This window comes from Neolamprologus multifasciatus, chromosome 5 (genome assembly GCF_963576455.1).
Source record: "Neolamprologus multifasciatus chromosome 5, fNeoMul1.2, whole genome shotgun sequence".
Classification (NCBI taxonomy): Eukaryota; Metazoa; Chordata; class Actinopteri; order Cichliformes; family Cichlidae; genus Neolamprologus; species Neolamprologus multifasciatus.
Window position 1 is genome coordinate 10,360,835 of NC_140443.1, and position 23,646 is coordinate 10,384,480.

Genomic DNA, 23,646 nt, shown 5'->3' on the forward strand with positions numbered 1-23,646 from the left:
CTGAGCATGCAAAATTACAGCAAAAAGGGGTGCTTTAACACCCATTGATAAAACTACATAAATGCATGAGGTACAAGTGAGCTTTAGGGCAGTATAATGAATTCTAAGAGTTACAATGAAGAGGATACACCCAAATGATCCCATTTTGAGATAATGCCACACTCTTGTCTCTCTAATAAAACTCGGCAGACATGCTGCTGTTGATAGGGAGGTTCTATGTGTCTCTTGAGCCTACCTTGGTCTTCCTGGGTTGTATCGTTGTAGTTGACCTGCTTTCGGATGCGTTTGCCTTTGCCCAGATTTCGCGCCAGATCTTCCTGCTGCTGCTCATAGTGGTGGCGAAGGAGTTTTTCCCAGTAGTCCGGATCCACGTTCTCCTCTTGCTTAATGATCTCTCGCTCTACCTCCTCCTGAATAATAGCACATTAGGTCACATGCGTAAGTACCTCTAAAACAAGGCCTATTTTAAACATGTCGAAGGTAGCGTATTGAGCAAAATAATTGAACTGCGATATAAATGAGATCTACAGGTTTTGTGTGTGCGACCCCAGTTATCACGATGTCACATGATGTGAAGACGGTTAAAATCTCACCTCTCCATCTTCTTCTTTCACCACATACTGAGCCACCTTGAAGGAGCTCAGGTACTCATTCATATTCTGTATCTCTGTGTCTTCAGTGGCATCCTGGCTGCGGTCCAGCAGCTTTGAGATAGCATCATCGTCGTAGTGAATCACACTGCCCTCCTCACCATCTTTGTTATCACCTGTTAATGAGAGGCTTTTACTTAATAACGAGCGGAGGCGCTTTTGAGCAGAGAAAAAGTGTGTAAGCTTAGAAATGCTGATAGAAATCTATACAAAAAGGTTTCTAGCACAGGAATATCTGTGAATAGACAAACCCCAATAAAAATGGGTATGCTTTTGTTCAACCCATAACAGAAACACACGTCAGTATACACATAGACAGACCCATTGTTCGTGCTGCTTCCATTTCATCTTTAAAAAGCTCCTCAGTTCCAAACTTTAGGATGTCATCCAGTTCTTGTTTGGACATGGAGCCCATTTTGGAGCCCAGGCCAGGGCGCACCACCAGGTGAGTCAGCATCATTTTCCTTTTGGCCACTTGGGTGATTCGCTCCTCCACTGAGCCTCGAGTCACAAACCGGTAGATCATCACTTTCTTGTTTTGGCCTATACGGTGCGCTCTGCTAAATGCCTGTAACAAAGAGGAAGATACAAGGCATGACACTGGAGTGAAGAGGTGAAATTAAAGAGATGTTTTTTTACTTGAGAATTAAAGCTCAACTTGTTACAAATTACAAATAAATAACTAATAATAATAATGATTAAATATTAAAATAAGAATCCATCTCATATTCTATGTGGAGTCAGTACTTGGATGTCATTGTGAGGATTCCAGTCAGAGTCGTAGATGATGACAGTATCTGCGCTCGCCAGGTTGATGCCAAGGCCTCCAGCTCGTGTTGAAAGCAAGAAGCAGAACTGCTGCGCGCCTGGTGCTGTGACATAAAACAGAGCAGCGAGTTGCTTTGTGTGTTTAAGAGTGTGTCAGTAAGTGAAAGCCAGACTGAGACAAATGTGCAAGTGCACAAAAAAAAAAAAAACAACCCTCACCATTGAAGCGGTCAATGGCTTCCTGCCTTAGACCTCCAGTAATCCCCCCATCAATACGTTCATATTTATAACCCTCAAACTCAAGAAAGTCCTCGAGCAGATCCAGCATCTTTGTCATCTGTAAACACAACGTTGGACCTTACAGCTAAAAAACCTGAAATTGTCTTTGATGTCATTCATCACATAAAACCGTCATCGCACAGAAAGAGTGTTACCTGAGAGAAAATGAGAACTCTGTGTCCTTCATCTTTGAGCTTTTTTAGCATTTTCTGAAGCAGCGTCAGTTTTCCTGAGGACTTCACCAGTAGGTTGCCATCATAAGAGCCATTGGGTAAAACAGGAGCCTCCTTCAAGATAAAACAATCAATGCCAGGATGGAGATTAGCTCGAGAATCATTGCTTTCTACAGTATCTCTGAATAACATGCTAAACCGAACTCAAAAAAAGGGGCAGTTTTCTAGTTTTCTGTGTTGGTTGATATAAGTAATCCTTAGCATCTTAAAGAGATACTCTGTACTCTGAAATAAAACAAAAAAAGTAAATCTGCCTTACCACAGCGGCCACAGGGAACAGGTAAGGGTGGTTGCAGCACTTTTTCAGGTCCATCATAATGTTGAGCAGGGACACCTGGTTCCCTCCACCTTTGGAGTTCAAAGCCTCGAAGTTTCGTGTCAAGATAAACTTGTAATATTTCCTGCAGGTCAGAGGTCAGATAGAGTCAGGAGAAGAAATGAAAATCACAATCAATTATTTGCCCATGCTTCCTTCAAAACGGTTAACTTCTTTTTTTCAGGCTTACTTCTGCATGGGGCTAAGCTCCACTCTGACAATCAGCTCTGTCTTTGCAGGCATATTCTTGAAGACATCAGCTTTCAGCCTCCTGAGCATGTGAGGTCCCAGCAGGTCGTGGAGCTTTTTGATCTGATCTTCTTTAGAGATATCAGCAAACTCCTCCAGGAAGCCTTCCAGGTTACTGCAGGTCACATGGAGATGAATGACACAATGAAATGAAATTATATTTAAAATGCTGATAGTCTTACTCATCACAAAATGTAAAAGTGTTTTGGTCAGTTAGCTGTGCCTGTGATGTTGGAAAATGTATAAAATTTGTCATTCTGGAGTTTAAAATGGACAAGACTCATTACTGGGCTGAACTTATGCGATAATAAGGAGGATCAGTCATAAAATCTATACCAATTTACCTGAGCTGCACAGAAACTGAGTCTATACGGGCAAAAAAATATTAGATGATGGTGAATTTTCACTGGCTTTAGAAAACTATTAAAAAAGACTTAAAATCAGTTTATACAGAATTATTTATAATGAAGTTATTTACATTTACTTTCTTCCTGTTTGTATTTTTTATTGTTCAAAACATCATATATCATAATTTAATGCCTGAAATCCATGAGAAAAAAAGGTAGGAAATTATATACGATAGAAAAGAGACAGTACATACTTGAAGCGCTCTGGGGTGAGGAAGTTAAGGAGGTGGAAAAGCTCTTCTAGGTTGTTTTGAAGAGGAGTTCCAGTGAGCAGCAGCTTGTAGTAGATCTTATACCCATTGAGAATTCTGAAGAACTGAACACGAGAGATTGTGCAAGACGATGAAAGTCAATGCCATATGAAGAGATGTACACTCTACTCTACTCATCCTTCTCATGCATTTTTCTTTTTCTGTTAAAAGGATGCTGTTTCTGCTTCCAAAGCATATGATAGGATATATCTCAGTGCAGGCGGTGCAGCTTTACCTTTGATTGGTTGTTTTTCAATCTGTGGGCCTCATCTACCACCAGACAGGCCCAGGTGACAGAGCTCAGAATGGCTTGATCTATAGTAATCAGCTCATAAGATGTCAGCAGCACATGGAACTTGATAGGAGTGTCTTTCTGCAAGGGAGCAGATCGGATGGTAGATACGATGATTTAGTATGTGCTGCATGTAATAGGCATAAAATGAATTAAAAACAAAGTAAAATGATCATTTATTTCATGCTGGTACAATTCCAACCGCCTTACCTGCGGCTTCAAAAAGCATGCACTTGAAAAACAGTATTTTGACCTGGATTTGGTGAGAAAAACATGGATGAAAATGGGGTACACTACCTTCATACGGAACACCTTTCGCCCTGATTTTACTGCACTGTCTTCAAAGGTGAACTCGTTCTCCCTGATGATTGCCCTGCTGTCTTTGTCTCCAGTGTATGTCACCACATAGAAATCTGGAGCCCACATCTCAAATTCTCTCTCCCAGTTAATGATAGTGGAAAGGGGTGCGCTCACCAAGAAAGGTCCTTTGGAATGACCCTGACAGAGACAGCAGACATTAGGTTACTTCACCATAAAATACATCACCCGAAGAAGAACTCAGTTTATCATTTTACTTTTTACGCACAATATTTATTAGCTCTAAGTTTATATTCCCATTTATATTACTAACAGGTGCTTTATGAATTACACCCACAGAACCAAAATGTGATCTATGCAATGCAATATGGAAAAGATAAAAGAGGACAGTCTTTCAGTCTTACCTCCTTATACAGCGAGTAGAGAAACACTATCGTCTGCACCGTCTTTCCCAGGCCCATTTCATCAGCCAGGATTGTATCTGTGCCCTGAGCCCAGGAGAACCTCAACCAGTTCAGGCCTTCCAGCTGGTACGGGTGTAGCGTTCCCCCAGTGGCATTAATGTACCATGGTTGGTGCTCAAACTTGATGGTGGGCTGATAATAGAAATTGGAGGCAGTATCTTGTAAGAGTCTTTCGGAAGGTCTTTCAATGCTTTTTTACTTTGTTACTTTGGCTCTCATTTTCAGTCCAGATCTTGTAGTTTTTGAACAACTTAATATCAACCTATGAATCATTTAAGCATAAAAAACATTAGCATAAACATAAGAAAACTTAGCAAAGGACAAATCTGAAATTTTATCTTTATGGGCGTCATTACAAGCAATCTGTCACAAAAACCCATAATTTGCCTTTTAAAAAATGAACAGTTGGACAAAACAAGAAGCGGGAGACCGAAAAAACTACCAACAGCAGATGAACAGTATCTAAAAGTCAAGTCCTTATGAAATATGAAAAGATCCAGGAAAACATGAGATAAGATCTGAGAGATGCATCTGGTTCTTCACCATGTAAAACTCTATCGTGGTTTGATCTTGTCAAAACTGCTGAAATTATGAATGCAGAAAAGTTCCATAAGATTTTGATCCAACATGCAATGCCATTTTAAAGCACCACAAACACACTCTCAGTGCAGTAAAAGCATACCTGAATAGAAAAATACACAATGGAAAACTATCAGTTTTGGATTGGCCTCCCTAGAGCCTGGATTTCAACATTACTGAAACCGTGTGGGATCCTCTTGACAAAGAACTGAACAGAACACAGTCAACATCCAAAGAAGAGCTTTGAATGTCCTTCAAGAGGCCTGGAGAACTATCCCTGAATTATCCTTAAAGAAATTATATGAAGGATAACCTAAGAGAGTTCAGGCTGTCCGGAAGAATGAAGGTGTTCATATCCAGCTAATTAAATTTGTAAAAACTCTGGCTTTGACTTTTACTCTGTATTTCCATTTAGCCCATATTTCATAGCACCTATATACCATTTTCCAAGCAAAATGCAAAGAAATGAGGGGTGACTCATAACGTTTTCCCAGTACTGTATATGTGCAGTTTAAATATAGACTCTAGAATAATCAGCCACGATAAATTGTGGCTTTAGATCGACAGCATTACTTTTGAAATGTTTGCTGCAAAAACCTTCTGCAGGCAAACACAGTTCAGTTGGCAGAAGTGGACCCAAATATCCAAACTTACATCTATGATTGGGGCATCAGGAGGGACTTCTCTTTTTGGATGGTCCTCTTTTAGTTTCTTGCCTTTCCTCACCACAAGAGGGCGCTGATCCTCTCCTAAAATTTGCTCTCTGAGGAAAAGGAAAAAAAATGATAATGAAGTAACAATTTCATGTCACAACAAATGACTCTAACGGTTGTCACAGACAGAGGGCGAGGATGAAGGGAAACAGCAGCAGATGTAGGCATATGCTTTTGTTTACTTTTGTGTGCAGGGGATTTCTGTGTTCTCACTGTCATCTTCACACCGTGAGAAACCTACTTAAAAAAGGTACAAAATACAGTTAACTAACCTGTGATCCCAGTAAGAAGCTTTATGACTTTCATAATCTGGGACGTCGAAATCATCCACCTCCCAGGTGCACTGGTCGTAGGGCAGGTCTCTCCACTTGATCAAGTAGTGCACATCACCATCTTTATCAAAACTACAAAGCAGAAAACAGCTGCAGGTTTTTATAAATTTATCATACTGACACTGAAAAACAAGTTGATATGAGACCACCATATGGAAGATGTTTCTTTCTGATCATTTAACTGTTATACAGATATATTGTGAAATGTTAAAAGCAATAAAATAGATTATTCTAATTACTTTGAAAAGCAAGAAAATCGAAAGACCAACAACCTCATTTGTCTATGTGGTGATGAATAACATCTATCCAAAGAGAAATATGGGTGAGAGAGTAAAAGCAAGATGGCAACAAGTAAAAATTAACTCAAAGCATTAGCTTTGTTATTAGAATATCTGGTCTATAAAATTTATGGTATTTTAAATACATACTGAAAATCCTGATCTGAGATTCTGTGTGAGCAGCTACCTGTGATTGATTATCCGGTGGATAACCATCCACTCTGGTTTAATGCCATAACGGTAGAAGCGCTCCTCCATCGCAGCATACTGGGGATCTTTGCTCTTTCTCTTCTCACTGTTGAGCTCCTCCTCTCCGGAGCCGTAGTCATATGGCGGGGGCTCGTCCATGTCGTTCTTACGCTGATAGTTCCGGTACATGACCGTGTGGTACAGCTCCAACTGCACAACCAGCAACAAAGCAAAACTATTGGTTTTGTAAGTTTCCTTCAAGCACCTCCTTGAGCAAAACAGGTACAAAAGGTGCAATATATTATTTTCCATCTGTAACAATGAAACTTACTTAATTAGTTACAAAAAACCCAGACTGATATTAATAAAGAAAAAGTTTGTGTAAAATAAATTAGGTGCTTTGTTGAGCATTTGAAGGAAAACTTCTCCATGAAAAACTGAAAAATAGATTTCATGTAACATTGTGTTTTTCTAATATTATATTAAAAAGTAATAGATCATCCAGTAAAATCCTCCCTTGGCTCCTTCGGTTTGTTCTATATTTAACAAAGAGAACACTTTGGCCAAGAAGAGCAGAAATGTTAATTTGAGACTGGACTGACTTCTGGCATCTCACCTGCAGTTCGCTGACCCAGGAGCAGTGCCAGTACGAAAGGCCAGCCCACTTAACAAAGAACTCCCTCTCTGGGCGGCCCTTGAGCGGGGGATTGGTGAGCGGATCTGTTGGCTTGCCATCCGGTCCTGTAGGTGGTTCGGCTGGCAGCGGAGCTTCTCCCCACGTCCAGTGCATAATCTTTTGTACTTTTCCTTTGAGGGGAGGGCACTGCAAGGAAAAAGTAAGGTTCTGTCACACACACACCTCTTCTTAGCTTCTGACTAAGTAACAATAATGAGTTTCTGTAAAAATATGAAGATGAATATGAAAGTCTTTGACAAGCAATCACCCTCCTAAAAGAGACATATTTCACATTAACATCAACAAGCTAATGTGGCTGAAACTACTGTAGGTGTGCACACTTATCAAAGTGAAAGAGGTCACCCTTTATTTGCTTTGGCTCTCTAACAATGTATATTTATGCATCATTCAATTATGTATCAGTGACAGCGCTCTATAATTAAAATCAACATGATGTAAATGTGTCACGTTTGTAAACAACAAAGAGAAAAGACAAGACTGAAAAACAAAATAATTTGAACAGAATCACCAAAGAAAATCCATCCATCCATTCGCTTCCGCTTATCCTTTTCAGGGTCGCGGGGGGCGCTGGAGCCTATGCCAGCTGTCATAGGGCGAGAGGCGGGGTACACCCTGGACAGGTCGCCAGTCTGTCGCAGGGCCAACACACAGGGACAGACAACCATTCGCACTCACATTCACACCTAGTGGCAATTTGGATTATCCAATTAACCCCACAAGCTGCATGTCTTTGGACGGTGGGAGGAAGCTGGAGTACCCGGAGGGAACCCACACAAACACGGGGAGAACATGCAAACTCCACACAGAAAGATGGTGGAATTGAACTCAGGACCGTCTTGCTGTGCGGCAACAGTGCTAACCACCGTGTCACCGTGCTGCCACCAAAGAAAATGTTAAACTAAACATATACACTTGAGGTTTACTTACACTCATCATGGAGATAAATGTCATGCTAATTTTGGGCTTTTAATTATTTTTTTTAACTGCTCTTTTTCCAGGATGAATGATGAATGAATTGATAGCATACATCTTTATTGACTTTAAAACAATAAGATTTTGGTGCACAAGTTTGTATTTATTTTCAATTTTCTCTAATGCACACAAATAAAAGTATGACAACAGTTCTTTGAAATGGATATAGTGGGTTAAGATTGAACTTCTGGAATGGGCTTCCTAAAGCACAGACCTCGACACTATTGAAAATTTGTGAAGTAGGCTTAAAAACTGGGTACGTTCAAGGAAACCAACCAATTAACTTTAGCAATTCTGCCAAGAAGAGTTGTCAAATATCCAGCCAGAATTATGCCATAGGTTTGTTTATGACTACCAAAAGTGTCCTCTCAAGATGCAACTTACTAAGTAAAGTTTATCCACATATCATTGAGAGTATATGGATATATTAGAAACTACAAGAACACTTTGGCACTGTGTGGATTATAGTAAATCTAAAATAAATCAAACTTGTGCACTCAGTTCTTGTTTAAAATCATTAAGAGTGTCTGCTGTACAACCATTTATGCTGAAAAAAAAAAACCAGTTCAGAAATCCCAAAGTACCATTCATGGCATCCATGTCCATCATGAGTGTACGTAAAATGTCCAGTTGTTCTGACTACAACATTTTCATGAACCTATGCCTAATTATTAGCCATTTTAAACAAAATAATATCAAATACTACTGCGACTGAGATGAACTTACCATACAGCGCGGACATAACCACTCCCCATTTGGTATCTCGGGAAGCGGCGGGTTGAGGCAGTGGATATGGTAGGATGATGGGCAGGTATCGCAACACAGCAGCTCTCCTCCATCTTTACAAACTCTGCAAAACTCCATGTGGTCATCCTCTTCCTCACCTGGAGCCTCCTCCTCGTCTTCATCTTCATCTTTGGCCTCCCACTGGATTCCCTCCTTCTCCTAGAGGACACAGTTGATGTGGGCATGTTAGGGAGTAAAACTAAGCATACGTATTCAGTTTAACTCTAACTATGTCAATTTTTCATAGAGATATTCGCAGAAAGTAAAGTTAAGATAACAAACATCGTAAACACTGACAGTCCAGTTGTTCTTAATTGCGTGATTTCTTGGCTGTTTTTGTGCACAGTCGGGATTCAGGTTGCGATATCTAATCCTGAAAAAGCACAGCTTGTTTGCAGCTTATACACAAAGTCAAACATTCCTCTTAATAGTCACACAACCTACAGTCTTTAAATGCTAATCACAAACACGGCTGCACGTCAAGGCAGAAGTCAACTAACATCGTTAGAATAAAAAGCCATTAAAAATAAAATAATAAAAATAACCTGAATGATGCCTGTCAGCACTAATTGTCTAATATCTGAGGTAATGAAGGATTTTAATCTGTTTGTTCTACACTGGGTACAAAGTAACGGTGACCTGAGAGCAACTTCCTGAACTCAGATGGCAAAACATATTCAGGATGGATAATGATGTTTTTTTGCCTTATTTATCACCTGATTTCCTCACAGTGAGCACAAATCTCTCTGCCTGATCCCTGTGATTTCAGAGCAGGTGTTAACAATACTTCTGAGGGAGTTTCAATCCTTAATAGATGAAAAACCTGACCAGCAAGAAAAAGTTAAAAGACTTCCTAAAAATGAATACTAAAAATTGCATACAGTTTTTTATTAACATGAAAAGAGTTCAGCCTCGTTAACAAACGTATTCTCTGTTAACCCTGTTTTATTGACTCCGTATTCACATCAAACTTGAGCTGATGGTTAAAGACGGTGCCAACAGTTCAGGCTGTTACGTTGCATAGCCCTGGACTAGTTGCATCCAAGATATCGCCAAAAATAACTCTCATGAATCCAACTTGGGCAGTCACCACCTTACAAAATGTGTCAGTCTGCTCAAACTAATGTACTTACACAGTGTGGACAGCTCCATTTTCCCTCTGGGGCCTTCTCCAGCTCAGGGTCCAGACAGACCAGGTGGTAAGCTCTGGGACAGGTGTCGCACAGGATGATCTCTCCACCCTGCTGGCAAACCTCACAGTAGTCTTGGTGGTCTGTCTCATAGCCATCACCGTCCTCCTCTGGAGAAGGTTACAGAACAATTAAACCTGGGCAGTTCCCTCATATATTTATCACATAGACATGGATGCATGCTTTATATAGAATCCTCAATATAAAAAAAAACCTCTTAATGAGTATAAGCACACTAGCTGCTGTGGAAGACCATCTGCCTTTAGAAAGCATTCCCAGAATAAATAAAGCTTAAAAAAATACATTTTAATTTACTCATTACCCAAAATCAAACAGTCTGGTTCTGAGGGATTTCAATGGGATTTTAGAGGGAAAAACACACCGCAGAGCATGGCAAGAGTAGACAGTAAACATACTTTTCCTTTTTTTCCGCCCACGTCGGGCCTTTTTCTTGGTGGCGGCCCCCGAGGTATCAGAAAGCACAGAGGCACTGTGGATGCTGATGTCATCAAAGTCTGACTCCTCTAGGAAGTCCTCCTCACTCTAGAAAAGCAAACAGAGAAACTAAGGAGCGCAGAGCTACAGAAAGAATTAAGATAAACCAACTTTCACAATAAGTGCTGCAAACAGGCTTTGATGTCATTCGAGGGAAAGCTGGGGGAAAAGGGTTCTGCAAGACATACCGAGGATGCTTTCTTCTTCTTCCCACTTTGGCCCGACTTTGATTTGGTCTTCTTCGGCTTGGGCTTCTTCTTCACTTCTTTCACAGTCTTACTTTTCTTTCTAACTCCTGGTCCTGACACACACAGAGTCAGTCACGAGATCTGTTAATCAGATGGCATTCTTGCTATCGTTTCTTAAAAATGATCTCGCTTTTTATTAGGTCTTACCCTTTCCCTCTTTGGTTTTGGCTTTTTTGATCGGCCCCAGCTGAGAGCTCAGCTGGCTGCTGCTGACAGACGTTGGCTGTGCCACAGTAACCGTTTCCACTGCAGCAGCCACAGCGGCGGCCACAGCGGTGGCAGATGCACCTTTGAACGGGTTGTTGGCACTGAACTCCCGCCACTTGGCCCCTAACACTGTCATCATCTTTGACATGGGAATCTTCGGGTTCTTCTTGGCAATGAGAGGCCTGAATAAAACCAGGGGGAGATGAAACAACAATGGCAGCTTTATTATGTCACACTTCATTCCTGTTAATAGAAGCTCTACTTCCCACAGCACTGGAGGGAACTGGGTCTTGATTTGCTGACACTCCGCTGCCCCTTAAGTTTTATTCTCCCTGCTTTGCTGTGTGCATGTCATGTTTGCGATTTGTCAGGCAACAGCTTGAGGTTTGGCACGCTGGCCTGTGAAAGATAGTGGGTCAGAGCACCGAGTCCCAGAGCCTCCTGGCTGTCACAGGCATCCAGTAAGCAGCTGACTACACACAGGGGGCACTGCAGGAGCTCATGCTCCACTTTGTCAGAGCAGAAGCTTAGCCGAGCCAGACAGCCCCAGGTGAGACAGACTCTTTATACCAACAGCCGAGCTTTCTAGCTCAAACAAAAAGAGCAGTGTTTGCTCGTCACAACACAGTCTAGTCTCACAGTGGAGTTTTGCTGGAAGACTCTCAGAGAATGACTTTGACAGTCCAGAGAAACTGAGGCAAAACAAAGCACTTTAACACAATGAAAGATCATCCAGACAAAATTAGATGCTTGCCTGAGGAACTGGCTGAAAGCCTTGTAGTTGGTTATGGTTTTATAGTCATCCTCAGTGAAGCCATACTGAACATCTTCAAGACCCCATTCGTGCATCAGCTGGCTCGATGATTTGGGCTCCTAGGGGTGTACAGATAACAGATCAACGCACATATGTTAATGATGTTTAATACACGAGAAGTGAACATTAAAGTTATTTGAATCTTTTACCCTTCCACATCCACAAACAAAGCATCACACGCCATGTTTTCACGGTTTCGGTATATTTTCAGACACTTTTTTTTTTCTTTCAAAGCAAGCCTATAATTATGATAACTATGCAAAAAGTTAAACCCCTTACCCGACTTCATCTACCATTAGTCAATTGAGACTTAATATTAAACTTAGTCTTGGCATCATTACGATTTTTCATTATCGTCAGATTATTGTATAAAGAAACGGTCACTTATTTTGATAAATGTGATTTTTACACATGCAGTACCCCCCTGAACTTCTCTAGAGATTAGCTGACAAAGGTGAGAGAAATGCAAATGTCCATTACAAAGACTCTAAACGCTCTTTAACCTGCCGGTTTCCTCCATTTGCACATGTGAGAACAGCAGGTAATTGTCCAGCGAATTCACAGTCCAGCTCCCTGCATATTTCACCCGGGCAGCTCACTGACCTTAACCAAGTGGAGTTAAAGCATGGAGAACAGGGCTGGTCTTGTGCTGTGTGATAACAACTTTGGACAATTTCTGCACACATTACCTAGAGCCCCCTACAGACTTTAATGTTCATTTGAAACCCAGTCATGTCAGCATCATGAACATACACTTACTTTCATGTTACCATCATCATCGTCATCATCGTCATCCTCTTCATCTCTCTTCTTCTTTCTGGGCTTTTTCTCTTTCTTCTCCTTGGGTTTCTTCTTCTTCTTCTTGGTGGGACCATACATGCTGCTCTCACTTTCAGAGCCGATTTCTGGACGTTCCCGTTCCTCCTCCACCTCTGAAGTCTCTTCCAGGTCACTGTCAAGTCGTGCCTGAATTGTTCCCTGGAGGATTATGAGAAGGTAAAAAAAACAAAAACATTACGTATACACCAACAACCAAATAACCAAGCCCAGCATGTTGTTTAATTGTGCAAAGGTTAATATGTCGCTCATTGAAATCTTTCTCAGTCTCAGTCTGGCATCTTTACAGGCTGAAAGTATATTTTAGTATATTTGGATTTATATTTTTACTAAATGAAAATGTTGTCTAAGCTATTTCTTTGATGTAGTGTAGAGCTTCTGCCAAGCAGCTATTTTTATAAATGTAAACACGTAGAATCTGGCTTTGAATCTCGCTTCAGCTCTGTACCTAAGGGCGCGAGCGTGACTGACTAAAGCTGCCATCAAAGCCAGATTCCTGAGACACAACTAGATTCCAGGTTTGGATTTTACAAACAGCAGGACAAAAGAAATCTAGGCGCAATCTTCTGAGACCCAATTTTATATTTAGCGCTAAAAAGGTGGGGATAATTAAAATACTAAACTTGATAAAGCAAATAAGCATGACATTAATTTTGCCAGGGTGAGGGATTAGAGCTCCCACAGAGGCCACCCACTCTAAAAACATATTCTGTGAATGCACTTTAAAGCAGTTTAGATAAAAGCTTCTACTTGATGGCATTTGCATAAATTAAATTACATCACTCGAAAGTGTCGCTGCCTTGCTAATATGATAACTCTTCTGCCTGTGATGAAATATTTAAATTAGTACAAGTAAGCAGTGACTTGATGAAGAGTCAAGGCGGCTGCATGGTCACCTTTTAAATGTGCTTTTACACGAAATGAAAACCCAGAAAAAGAGCACTTCAGGAACCCGAGCCAATCAGAGCTCAGAGTTAATCTGTAGCCTGAATTGCATCCTACTGGTTTAATATGAGACATCTGGAAGGCTGTATGGATTTAACAGTTAACAGGTGTTGTTTGTGTGACCAAGAGTGCTGCATATGAACAAATTTGCTAGTGGTTGCTCACGATAGTATGTGCGCATGAGTAAGCGAGAGGGGGAAAGTGTGTGCTGTTTCTCTCATCATGCACATGCCACCTAATTATTTGTGTTTGAATGTGGTTGGCCTGTGGAAGTTTCCATTTGTGCCCCTGTCTCTGACTGGGCACGTTCCTGTGAGAGAGCATTTTTGTGTGTTTGTGGACATGTTGGGGTTTTTTTGAGCGTGTGTGTGTGGGTGCGCTCATTCTTTGTGAGTGCTTTCCTTTTTTTAAAAAAAATCTCTATTTTTGTGAGAGTTCCTCTTCGTGTGTGTTTATGCATATGTAAAACACGACTGTATGTGAGAGTGAACTTGTGTGTGCACATGCAGTGGAGCAAAATTAGAGCACAGCAGCTTTGTGCTCTGCTCGCTGCCTGTTGCTCAGCAGGCCTGTGTGGCTCCATGGAGAGACTTGCAGGCGTTTCGCTCTGTAGCGCAGTGGAAAGGCTCACGTTGCCGCAGCGCCCGCCAACCCTACCAGCAGCCTGGCTGTGTTGCCATGGTGACCAAATTTGAGCAGTGTCTGGCTCTCTCTAACTCTCTCTCGCTCTCTCTCTCTCTCTCTCTCCTCCTCTTACTTTCTCTCCTTTACATCTCATAGCTCTCCTCTCTCACCCCCCCACCCCATTATTTTCTCTCTCACTCTATCTCTTAACTTCTCCCCCTTTCTCTTTCCTCTCTCGCTCTTTCTTTCTTTCTATCCTGCCACTCACTCCCCCCACCCCCCACACACACTCTATCACAGCAGCAGCCAATGGAACAGCGCCATCCAATCAGACACGTTTGCATAACGAGCTTGTTATGCAGAGGCCTGTGGTTGCAGAGCCAGTGCTCCAGCACCCGTCTAGACAAATCTCATTTATGCATAAGAAGAAGAAGGAGGGAGAGAGAGAGAGAGAGAGAGAAAGAAAGAAGGAGAGAGAGAGAGTAAATTGAAGATTGTGGATGGGGGATGGGGTGGAGATGGAGGAGCAAAAAGCAAAGAAGCAGAACCACTATTGAGAGCAACTGCAAAGACAAGGTGAAACTGTGCAACAGTCTCTTGGTGGCCCTGAGTTCAATGTTAAACACATATCATAAAAGCAAAGGACACAACAGCACAGCAGCAAAGATGGTGTCTGTTCTTTCAGAGGAAAGAAAATCAGATAAGTGCTGATAACCTAATCAAATTAGATGCTTTCCCATAATGGCTCTGCCTTAGGGAGATTGGAGCGGATGCCACAGAAAATATCAAATGAGCGAAGAAGTGGATGTTCAATAAAATGTAGTGCAACAGGAAAAAAAAAGAAAACTGCACTAAGAATTTATTTTATGGTTTCTAAACAAAGGCCTCTCCTTTTCTCCAGAAATCAGAAACAGCTCTTTGTTGACTCACAATCCCAGCGAGGATATTGAAGTTATAAAAACAAGACAGAAGCTCATCTCAAACCGACTGTATTTCAGCAAAATGTGAATGCTACAAGAACCAGCTAGATGGGGGGTTTTATTGTGGCCAAAATGCAGCAGTTTCCTCTGCTGCTAAAATGAATTGTTTTCCATAAACCCAGAATTCACTGATTTAACAGATATTTTATTAAAAAGCCCATTAAATATCCTGTCATATCTACACAGCTCTTTGTTTCACTGCAGACTGGAGAAGACGAGCAAACACAGCGCACCTCTCTGTGGCTATCATTCCTCCTGCCAGTAGCTGTGAACTCAGACTGGGATGTGCTACTGACAGTCTCTGACCCCAATTGACTTTTGGCCCCTGTCTGACACCAGCCTTTGGGGAGTAACTGGAAGTGAATTACAGGAGCAATGGTTTCTCAATGGGAGGTAAAAAAAAAGACACATATACAGCAAGGTGGGGAGCAAGAAAGCAATACCGAAAGAAAGCAGCAGCATCATAATCAAAGCAAAGTGAGGTGATGCATGTGGGAGACAAGAGGAGAGGGAAGAAAAGGAGAATACAGAGCAGTGTCTGTGAGTTAGGGAAAGGAGAGTGCCACGGGGAGCCCCCCGCTTCATTAGCTCAGTGAGACCCAGAGCTTAGTGTTTACCACGAGCAGCCAAAGGGCCGAGTGGCAGCATGGTCAGCCAAACTCCTCACGGTACTGCTGGCATCTCCAGTCAGCGGAGGGGAACATCCTGGCTATGTCACTGACACGGTTACAGCTCGCCAACATGAGCGGGGAGATCACTGGGAATGCAGCAAATTCCTGCAATTACTGAATAATAAATATTTCTTTTAGCCTCTGGGCTTTTGAGGAAACAAAACTTTTCCAGAAGTTAAAGAGTTGACTTTATTTGTAGGATGGCCCTTTGAGCTGCAGATCATGAAGTAATGGTGGATAAAATGCATTGTTTGGTAGTGCAAACAGGGTCATTCGTAGACTTATTAGCCCAAAGATAATCATCATCCGAATTTCAGCACTTTTAACCACAAGGTCACTGTATGAATAAAACTGGATCTCTAACCTAAAACTGCTGGTTTCAATACACTCTGCTTGTTTTTTCCCCACTATACCCTTAGAAAGCTTATTTACGCTTCTTTTGATGGATGCAAATTTGTACAAAGAAAAGTTTCTACATAAAATGCCGTAAAACTGGGTAAAAAGATGTATTTTAGCAACTCTGGAATGATGCACTGCATCTCGGTTTTTCTACTATATTTTTGGTGCTCTAAATACTACAAAATAAAATGTATTTTTCACCATTATATTCAAGAGAAAGGAAACATGTCTAGAGCCAATATCTACAAAATTGGGCAGGTCATACAAATGAATAAATAGCACAAGAGGCCTGATGAAAAATATGCAAATTTGAGTTTGTGGTGAACCAACTCTTTAATAATAAATTGAAAATTAAATAATTGATAATTTATAAATAATGTCTCCTCAGAAAATGGAACTGAAATAATATAAAGTACAATACTGACGGTAGCATCCATCCATTTTCTTAAAAACTGACTAATGAGGGTACACTCTGCACAGGTAACCAGTCAATCACAGTGCTAAGGCAGCAAAACAGATAATCACACACTCTTGCATGCCCATGACCCATTTAGAATCATCTATTGACCTAACAATCACTTTGATATGAGGAACCCGGCACACCTGAACGAAACCCGTGGAGACACAAAGAAAGTGTCCAACCTCCACACAGACAAACCCTGAGCAGAGTGGTTGTAACCTCCTTGCTGTGAAGAAGCAAGCGCTAACCACGACACTACTGTGCAACCGCTTAATGCTGCAATTTTATATTATTCTCTAACTGTCTCCTTTAGCCACATGTGACCTATTCAGCAAAAGCAGCAGGCGTTCACCTCATAAGCTGTAATATTATCAACATCACGCTGGTGTTAATGCTCTGAGCCAATCAAGGCTCAATCCTGCTATCTAAATATTGGAAATTAGAGGCTAGAGGCGAAGGACTGTCAAAACCGCTCTGTCATAACTCTCACTCCCGCTACTGGATTGGCATGAACACATTGCCTCTGACCTACAGTCCCTGCCATCAGCACCAGCACCACAGGCACAAATCTACACTCTAAACTGTCGCTTGGAGCCCACAGCTTACACTGGCAGTAACAGTGGCACTGCTGCCAACCTCCCCTAAGCCTGAGACAGTCCACTGCCTCTCATTTAGATTACAGAGGCAGTCCAGCAGCCAAAACACACCTTTGATCCAATTGCAGAGACATCAAAAGAGCGATGGTTTGAGAAATAGAGAATGCGGGATATGGCTAGAGCCAAAATGCCTGCCAAGCTGTTGTGTCCGAGGTCTGGACAGATGGTGCTGAATGTGAATTATGCCTTACCTCTTTTTTCCTCTTCTTAACTTTCGGCAGTTTTCCCTCCTTCATCTTTTTGGGCTTCTTCTTTTGTTGTTTGAGGGACTCGTCGTCAGAAAAGAAGCGGTCGAGAGGTGTGAGGGGAACTGTGTTGCGCTCACCTTCGTCATCCTCATCTGAACACGGGGGAAAGGAGAATTATTTGCTTAGTACACTTAAACGACACCGATAATTCAGCTTTGTAATAAGACGAAACTGACAAATTCAGCCTGACTCGTACATTTTTCTGCCTCAGTGAGTGGTTATTCAATTTCTTGATTTTGTTTGATCAAAGTGAGGATATGAATCTACTCTGAATTAAACACCTTTGAGTTTTGAAATTGGGCAGCAAAACAAGAGATGAAGACGTGACCCCGGGTTCTGGGAAATCGAAATTTCTGACATTTCAGACAAAATGGTTAATCAAAAAGATTAAAAATGAGCAATAGATGTTACAAATATTCATTTGCTGCAGGCTCAGTCTACTGCGAAAGCTCACCACGATGAAAAGTCAGTTAGCCTCCTGTGAAAATAACAATGATGAATCAATGTCAGACCAACAGGAGCACTTGGCAAAATCAACCTCATAATCACACATCATTGAGTGTGCATCAACTTTACCCATCAAAACACAAATAAATGGAGTGCGTGCCCTGCCGCTAAATGGGAACTCCCTGGAGGACCACTGAGGTATACTGAGCATATCTTCTGCCTTTAATGCTTGCTGGGACTAAAGGGACCTGCTGCTGGTTGTCAGCTGTACCGCCTCAAAGCTGCTGTGTAAACGTGCTGACTGCTGAGCACAGCAGACTTCGCTGATGCCACAGTGGGTCACAGAGGAGTAAGTAAGGGAGAGAGACAGTCCCAAACAATACATCTCTGTAAAAAGTCACACAGAGAAAATATTGTACACGCGTGACGCAACTCTAGTGCCCCAAAAAGGTTTATTTAATCTCATTTTCCCAACTGTCTCGCTGTCTCTTCCAGTCTGTCTATCTGCATGTCTCCCGTCTCTCTGTGTCTCACGCAGACAGACTGGAGGGCATGAAATATGCAGCACATGTATCAGAGTCAATCAGCCAACACTAGCCCTGCAGTCTACCACTCCCCTGGGTAGCTGGAGTGAGAGATTGGGGAGGAGGGATTCCTGTGTAGTAGACACACAAACCTCACCAGCCACTTATCCTCTATTTAGCAAAGCTAGCAGGAGGTATTCCACGCATACACATACAGTACACTGATTTCAAAGCCTTAATCAGAGGCAATGTCAAACTCATTGTGCTGCCCTGGCTTCCAGATGAACTGTGTCATCCCTTCCTCAACCCTAACTGGGGGTAACTTGTGCTTTTCTTGGCCGATATTATTATAGGAAAGGTGCTGACAGACATTTACTGCCTTGCTACTCATTCCTTCTTCTTGTCCCACAGACCTTGGTGTTTTTCTCCACTTTCTTTTTTTCTAAATAAAGCCTTGAGTTTATGTATTCAGTAGCTCAAACGGGCAACTCTTTTATGTCTCAGATGCATGGTTAACCACCTGCCAGGCAACTTATAACGGCAGCACGGCAAGCCTTACATCTCTCTCAGATGCACAGATGATGACATGGCTCAGGTGCAGATCGAGATGGCTTTGGATTACACAAAGCGTACAGTTCATATCTCTGTGCCCTTGGCTCTGCTTATTGTAAAATAAATCAATCCAACTTGACAGTGGTGATGCGGTGTTACTGATGTGGGGTTTAAATGGTTCGGTGATAAGCACCTAATTCACTTTGAGCAGACTGAGCTGAGTTCTTTTTAGCCATGCTGGTGCTGAAGCTCAAGGTCTGACAATGTCAGCCTCTTGGTTGTTTAACCTCTATGGTTCAGACTAAAATTTCTCAATAACTAGAGAATGGACTGACATGAAATTTGATTCAGAAGTTCAAGGTACCCAGCGGATGAGCCCTACTTTGATGATATTTTCACCATGAGTTCAGTATATGCAGTTTTAAATGAACTATTTCAACAGGTTCAACTGGTTTCTTGTGAGATTTCATACACACAACCGTGGCGCCATAATAATGATCTGTTCTTCTGCACTATAATCTAGTCGATTTTTTTTTTAATTTGCAGAAAAAATGGCAGTCATACATTATTTTACTGCTGTACCATTGTGCTTTGTGCGCTCATTACTGTAATTAATGATGGCACTAAACTATATATATATATATATATATATATATATATATATATATATATATATATATGTTCTAAATATAAAATCTGCCAAACATCAGCCTGTAAGCGCTGTAACTGGGGCCATGTAAGCTTGCTGACGTTTCTTTAACAGAACCACGTGCTGATAACAGATCCTCAGAGAGTCAAATAAAATATTGAACACATGGGTTCTCAGTAGTCATTTTTTGTTACACAGGAATGTGTCACAGCAATGCAGCTCCCTGAAACAGCTCTGTGTTTATCACCTGAATTGCCTTCAAATCTGAACCCTGACTAAAGTAAATGGCCTGTGAAGTCCCTGTGGGGAAAGCCATCAGGGGAGAGATATTCTTTCTGCTTGGTGACTGGACCAGGCAGTGCCAGGTGTTGGAAGTAGGGGAGGTTGCTCAGTCATGTGACACACCGAGGTCTGGCAACAGATTGTGTTAGGAAGACGACCAAAGCTCCAGTTGGCAAACAAGCCTTCTGTAAAATGTGGCACAGACACAGTTCTGACCTTCCTGCAAGGGCTTGGCCACCAGACTGACCCATTAGAAGGGAGATTCATGAATGAGTCCCAAGTGAGGAAGATAGAGTTTACTGGAAAGCACATTAGTCATTTCTCTGTTGGCCCCTGTGTGGAAATACCCACTTAATGCTGCCCAGCATTGCTTCCCACAATGCAGGGAAGACGAGGCCAAAGGGTTTCCTATCTTCATCGATTAGGTACTTATGGCTCAGGCTTTAAATGCCTTCAGACAAAAGCATCCGTAGGCTATTATTAGAAAACGTTATCATCTAAGTGATGGAAGGATAAAGCCTAAATAGCATCATTAAATTGTAGTATATCTATTCTAAGGTCATAGCACATCCCATATAAACAGGTAGGAAACAGATAAGAAATGATGTACCACTCATTTGCAAAAATATATTTAAAAGCATGTTTTTTTTATGCTTAGGCTACATACACACACATTAAGAAAAAAAAACTGTGTCAACTTTCACAGTGAGGGATCCAAAAATAGCCCCTTTTCCAACTGGGGATAACATTTGTAGGCACACAAAAGCCCATGATAATCTTTCAATTTTATGGAAGAACAAAGCAATTAAAACAGAAAACACAATGGAACAATCTGTGACAGAGTAAGTGCCCAGAGTGAAACAAAGGGACTTAGGACACTATGTGGCACAACAAATAAAGACTGTGATAGGATAGCATTTTGGGGTCTGATGTCCCCACACTCTTGTGTTTTAATTGCACTGAAGTGTCTTCATGGTAGAAAACTCTGACCTGGATTTCTGACCTTGTCTATCACTTTGAAGCCTGCTGATGAGGTCATAAACTGTCTGGAAAGTGCTTCGTGTATCAGCAGCATAACAATTGATCCGCAGCATTTTGTTGTGATGAGTGAGTGATATGACAAATTAAAAGAAAGTTATTCCTATAAAACAGTCATATTTTGTGAACAATTTCATGATGACAAAACCAATATGGACCACTGTGTCGGAGTTTCACTAGATTTACCCTCGAGTAGGTACATTGTGCGTCATCATAGAGGATCACGCTGGTATTTATTATATTACAAGAAATTTTTTTTGAAGCCTGAAACACATGACTACAAAAATCCCATCAAAGCATATTTAAGCAATTTAAACACATTCTTCATTTTTTAGACTTAATTAATACTGACGTATATTCACTCACCTGCCATATTCAGCTGCAGCCTTCCTTTCTTATACATGTTTAACAAACTAATGCGTTACTGAAGACACACATCAGTGCCTGTATTCTCCCTCTAAATATGGATGGCAGTCACAGATGTTGCTCTAACTCCCCCTCTGACTCTCCGTTCTCTTTGTCTGCCTCCTTTTTCACTTGCTTACTGCTAAGATGCACATAAATGCACAGAAAAACTAGCAAGTACAAATTACCCTTGTCAAAAAATACGTATATAAACAAAAGAAATGTGTGTTTAATGCAAAAGATTTTCTCAAATAATGCAGATATCACAATACTCAGACCTTGTGTTAAACGCAGAGGTAATTTTTAAATATTGCGGCGTATATTACCTTTTTCTGTCTAAGAAATGGTAACCAGTGGTACCCTTGAATTTCGTAATTGTATGCATTCTACCTCATTTTTTGCGACAGCACTTCAAAGCCTCAGATGTTCAAGAGCTTTATAACACACATGCGAAATGAGCAAGGATTGCAATTTGGCAACTCGGTACTGTGATAACTGCTCACAATTAAACCACCGAAGTAGTGTCCCAGTAAATGGCTTTTCGTCACTCTGTAACGAGCAATACCTAATACCAATGCAACAGACACACCAGCAAGATGTTTAATAAATAAAACTTCTTGTGCCTTCTTTCACATGTATTCTATATTCCGCATCACTGCATTATTTGAGCAACACTTAAGACGAGGAGGGCCTGCTGCTAGAGAAAACATTGCATTGGATTTTAGAAGCTTCGTTTCATGCTGAATCTACACTGATCGGCCAATAAAAAGCAGTCACACACTCACATATTTCATTTGATCATGGCCAGCATTCATCAAGGCATCATTTCAATAAGCTTATGCAATGTCACACACCTATTTCCACCTAGAGCTGTGTTACTTTCATTCCTTGTATTGGCGATGGGCTTGACAGTCTGCTAAAATCTTCTCTAGCAAATCCCAAAGATTCTTAGAGGGGTTAAAGTCTGTACTCTGCGGTGGCCAGTCCCTGTTGGAAAATGATGTCTCGTGCTCATTGAATCGCTCTTTCACAGTTTTGAAATGAATCCTGGTACTGTCATCCAGGAAAATGTCTTTGTTAACAGGGAAGAACAAAAACCACTGATGGAAAAACCTGGTCATTCAGTATATTGAGCGAGTCAGCTGATCTCATTTTTTTGGGGGTGATTTGACTTCACTGAAACTAGCTCTCTGATCCAAAACAGGGCTCTTACTTTCCGACCTTTCTGACTTTTGTTTTTGGCTTTGGAGTGTATTTTACAACCACAAACATTTCCCACATGGTAATGTGAAAGTGAAGCAGAGGGCAAAGAAGGACATTTTAAATCATGTCCTTGACATCAACCATCTGATGTTTGGAGCAAGCTATAAGAACTTTAAAATAAAAGGAACTTCATTGGCTGCACGGGACAATCTTATGTCTGGATATTCAGCTCAGCAGGCTGCAACAAGAGGGCACTTCATCACCTGAGCTGCTGCATCACTAGATCAAGAAACCAATCATTAGCAGTTCAGAACTGGGTTTGTGTTACGCAGATGAAGATTCTGATGATGCCTGCTCTTTGGTGTACATTATGGATCACACAGTTAGCAATTTGAGTAAATGTCACAAGTAACCACAGCCATGCCTGCCAAAAAAACTAAGACTGGGATTCCCCTGTGCCCTAGGATTGACACCTGCCAGAAAGTCTAACAAACTTACCAGCCAAAAGAAAACAAAATGGCCAAAATTTGGCAAGTATCTTATTGTGCATGGTCATTAATTAGGGAATCTTAAAACCCCATGTGACTTGATTTGAGCTTGACCATTTTTTTTAAAGGAGGAAACTGTAGAAGCACTGAAAGCTGGTTCACTGCCAGAGTCGATGACATGTTCATTTTTCAGCCTGGAGAATTTTATTGCATAGGTTCTCCTGTATGAACTTGCTATGTGAAATGAATTAGCAGCACGCAGAGAATGTGGGTTAGAGTTAATTTCAGTTCGCGCACGACCCAGAGCTGAAGGGCTGCCAGTGACCTAACCGGTGTCATCAGCGTCCAAGGCAAAGGAGCACACTTGATAAGCTCTGTTTACTGTAGCCCACACGTGGGTTTCACACCTCTGCGGCCATGCAGTGGGAGAAAAAAGAATTAAAGTTGAAACAGCTTCCTAATCACTAGCGCTAACGGCAGCGCATCATCCACAAAATGAACACGCACATTG

General features: G+C 41.4%; 1 protein-coding gene across 3 annotated transcripts in view; it reads right to left on the bottom strand.

Moving 5' to 3' along the window:
* The window catches only part of chd5 (chromodomain helicase DNA binding protein 5), a 37,879-nt gene that overhangs the window by 12,592 nt on the left and 1,641 nt on the right, over positions 1–23,646 (bottom strand). For all 3 annotated transcript variants that reach the window (XM_085160893.1, XM_085160894.1, XM_085160892.1), the window contains exons 2-25: positions 17,491–17,639; positions 12,487–12,705; positions 11,668–11,786; positions 10,854–11,095; positions 10,647–10,759; positions 10,380–10,506; positions 9,907–10,073; positions 8,714–8,932; positions 6,935–7,141; positions 6,317–6,528; positions 5,792–5,923; positions 5,461–5,569; positions 4,168–4,359; positions 3,743–3,943; positions 3,389–3,526; positions 3,097–3,218; positions 2,437–2,610; positions 2,190–2,331; positions 1,853–1,984; positions 1,638–1,755; positions 1,398–1,522; positions 972–1,218; positions 594–766; positions 236–410 (exon numbers count right to left, since the gene is read on the bottom strand). In XM_085160893.1, the coding sequence (XP_085017019.1) occupies positions 236–410; positions 594–766; positions 972–1,218; positions 1,398–1,522; positions 1,638–1,755; positions 1,853–1,984; positions 2,190–2,331; positions 2,437–2,610; positions 3,097–3,218; positions 3,389–3,526; positions 3,743–3,943; positions 4,168–4,359; positions 5,461–5,569; positions 5,792–5,923; positions 6,317–6,528; positions 6,935–7,141; positions 8,714–8,932; positions 9,907–10,073; positions 10,380–10,506; positions 10,647–10,759; positions 10,854–11,095; positions 11,668–11,786; positions 12,487–12,705; positions 17,491–17,639 (3,954 nt within the window). The remainder of the gene's footprint in view (positions 1–235; positions 411–593; positions 767–971; positions 1,219–1,397; positions 1,523–1,637; positions 1,756–1,852; positions 1,985–2,189; positions 2,332–2,436; positions 2,611–3,096; positions 3,219–3,388; positions 3,527–3,742; positions 3,944–4,167; positions 4,360–5,460; positions 5,570–5,791; positions 5,924–6,316; positions 6,529–6,934; positions 7,142–8,713; positions 8,933–9,906; positions 10,074–10,379; positions 10,507–10,646; positions 10,760–10,853; positions 11,096–11,667; positions 11,787–12,486; positions 12,706–17,490; positions 17,640–23,646) is intronic.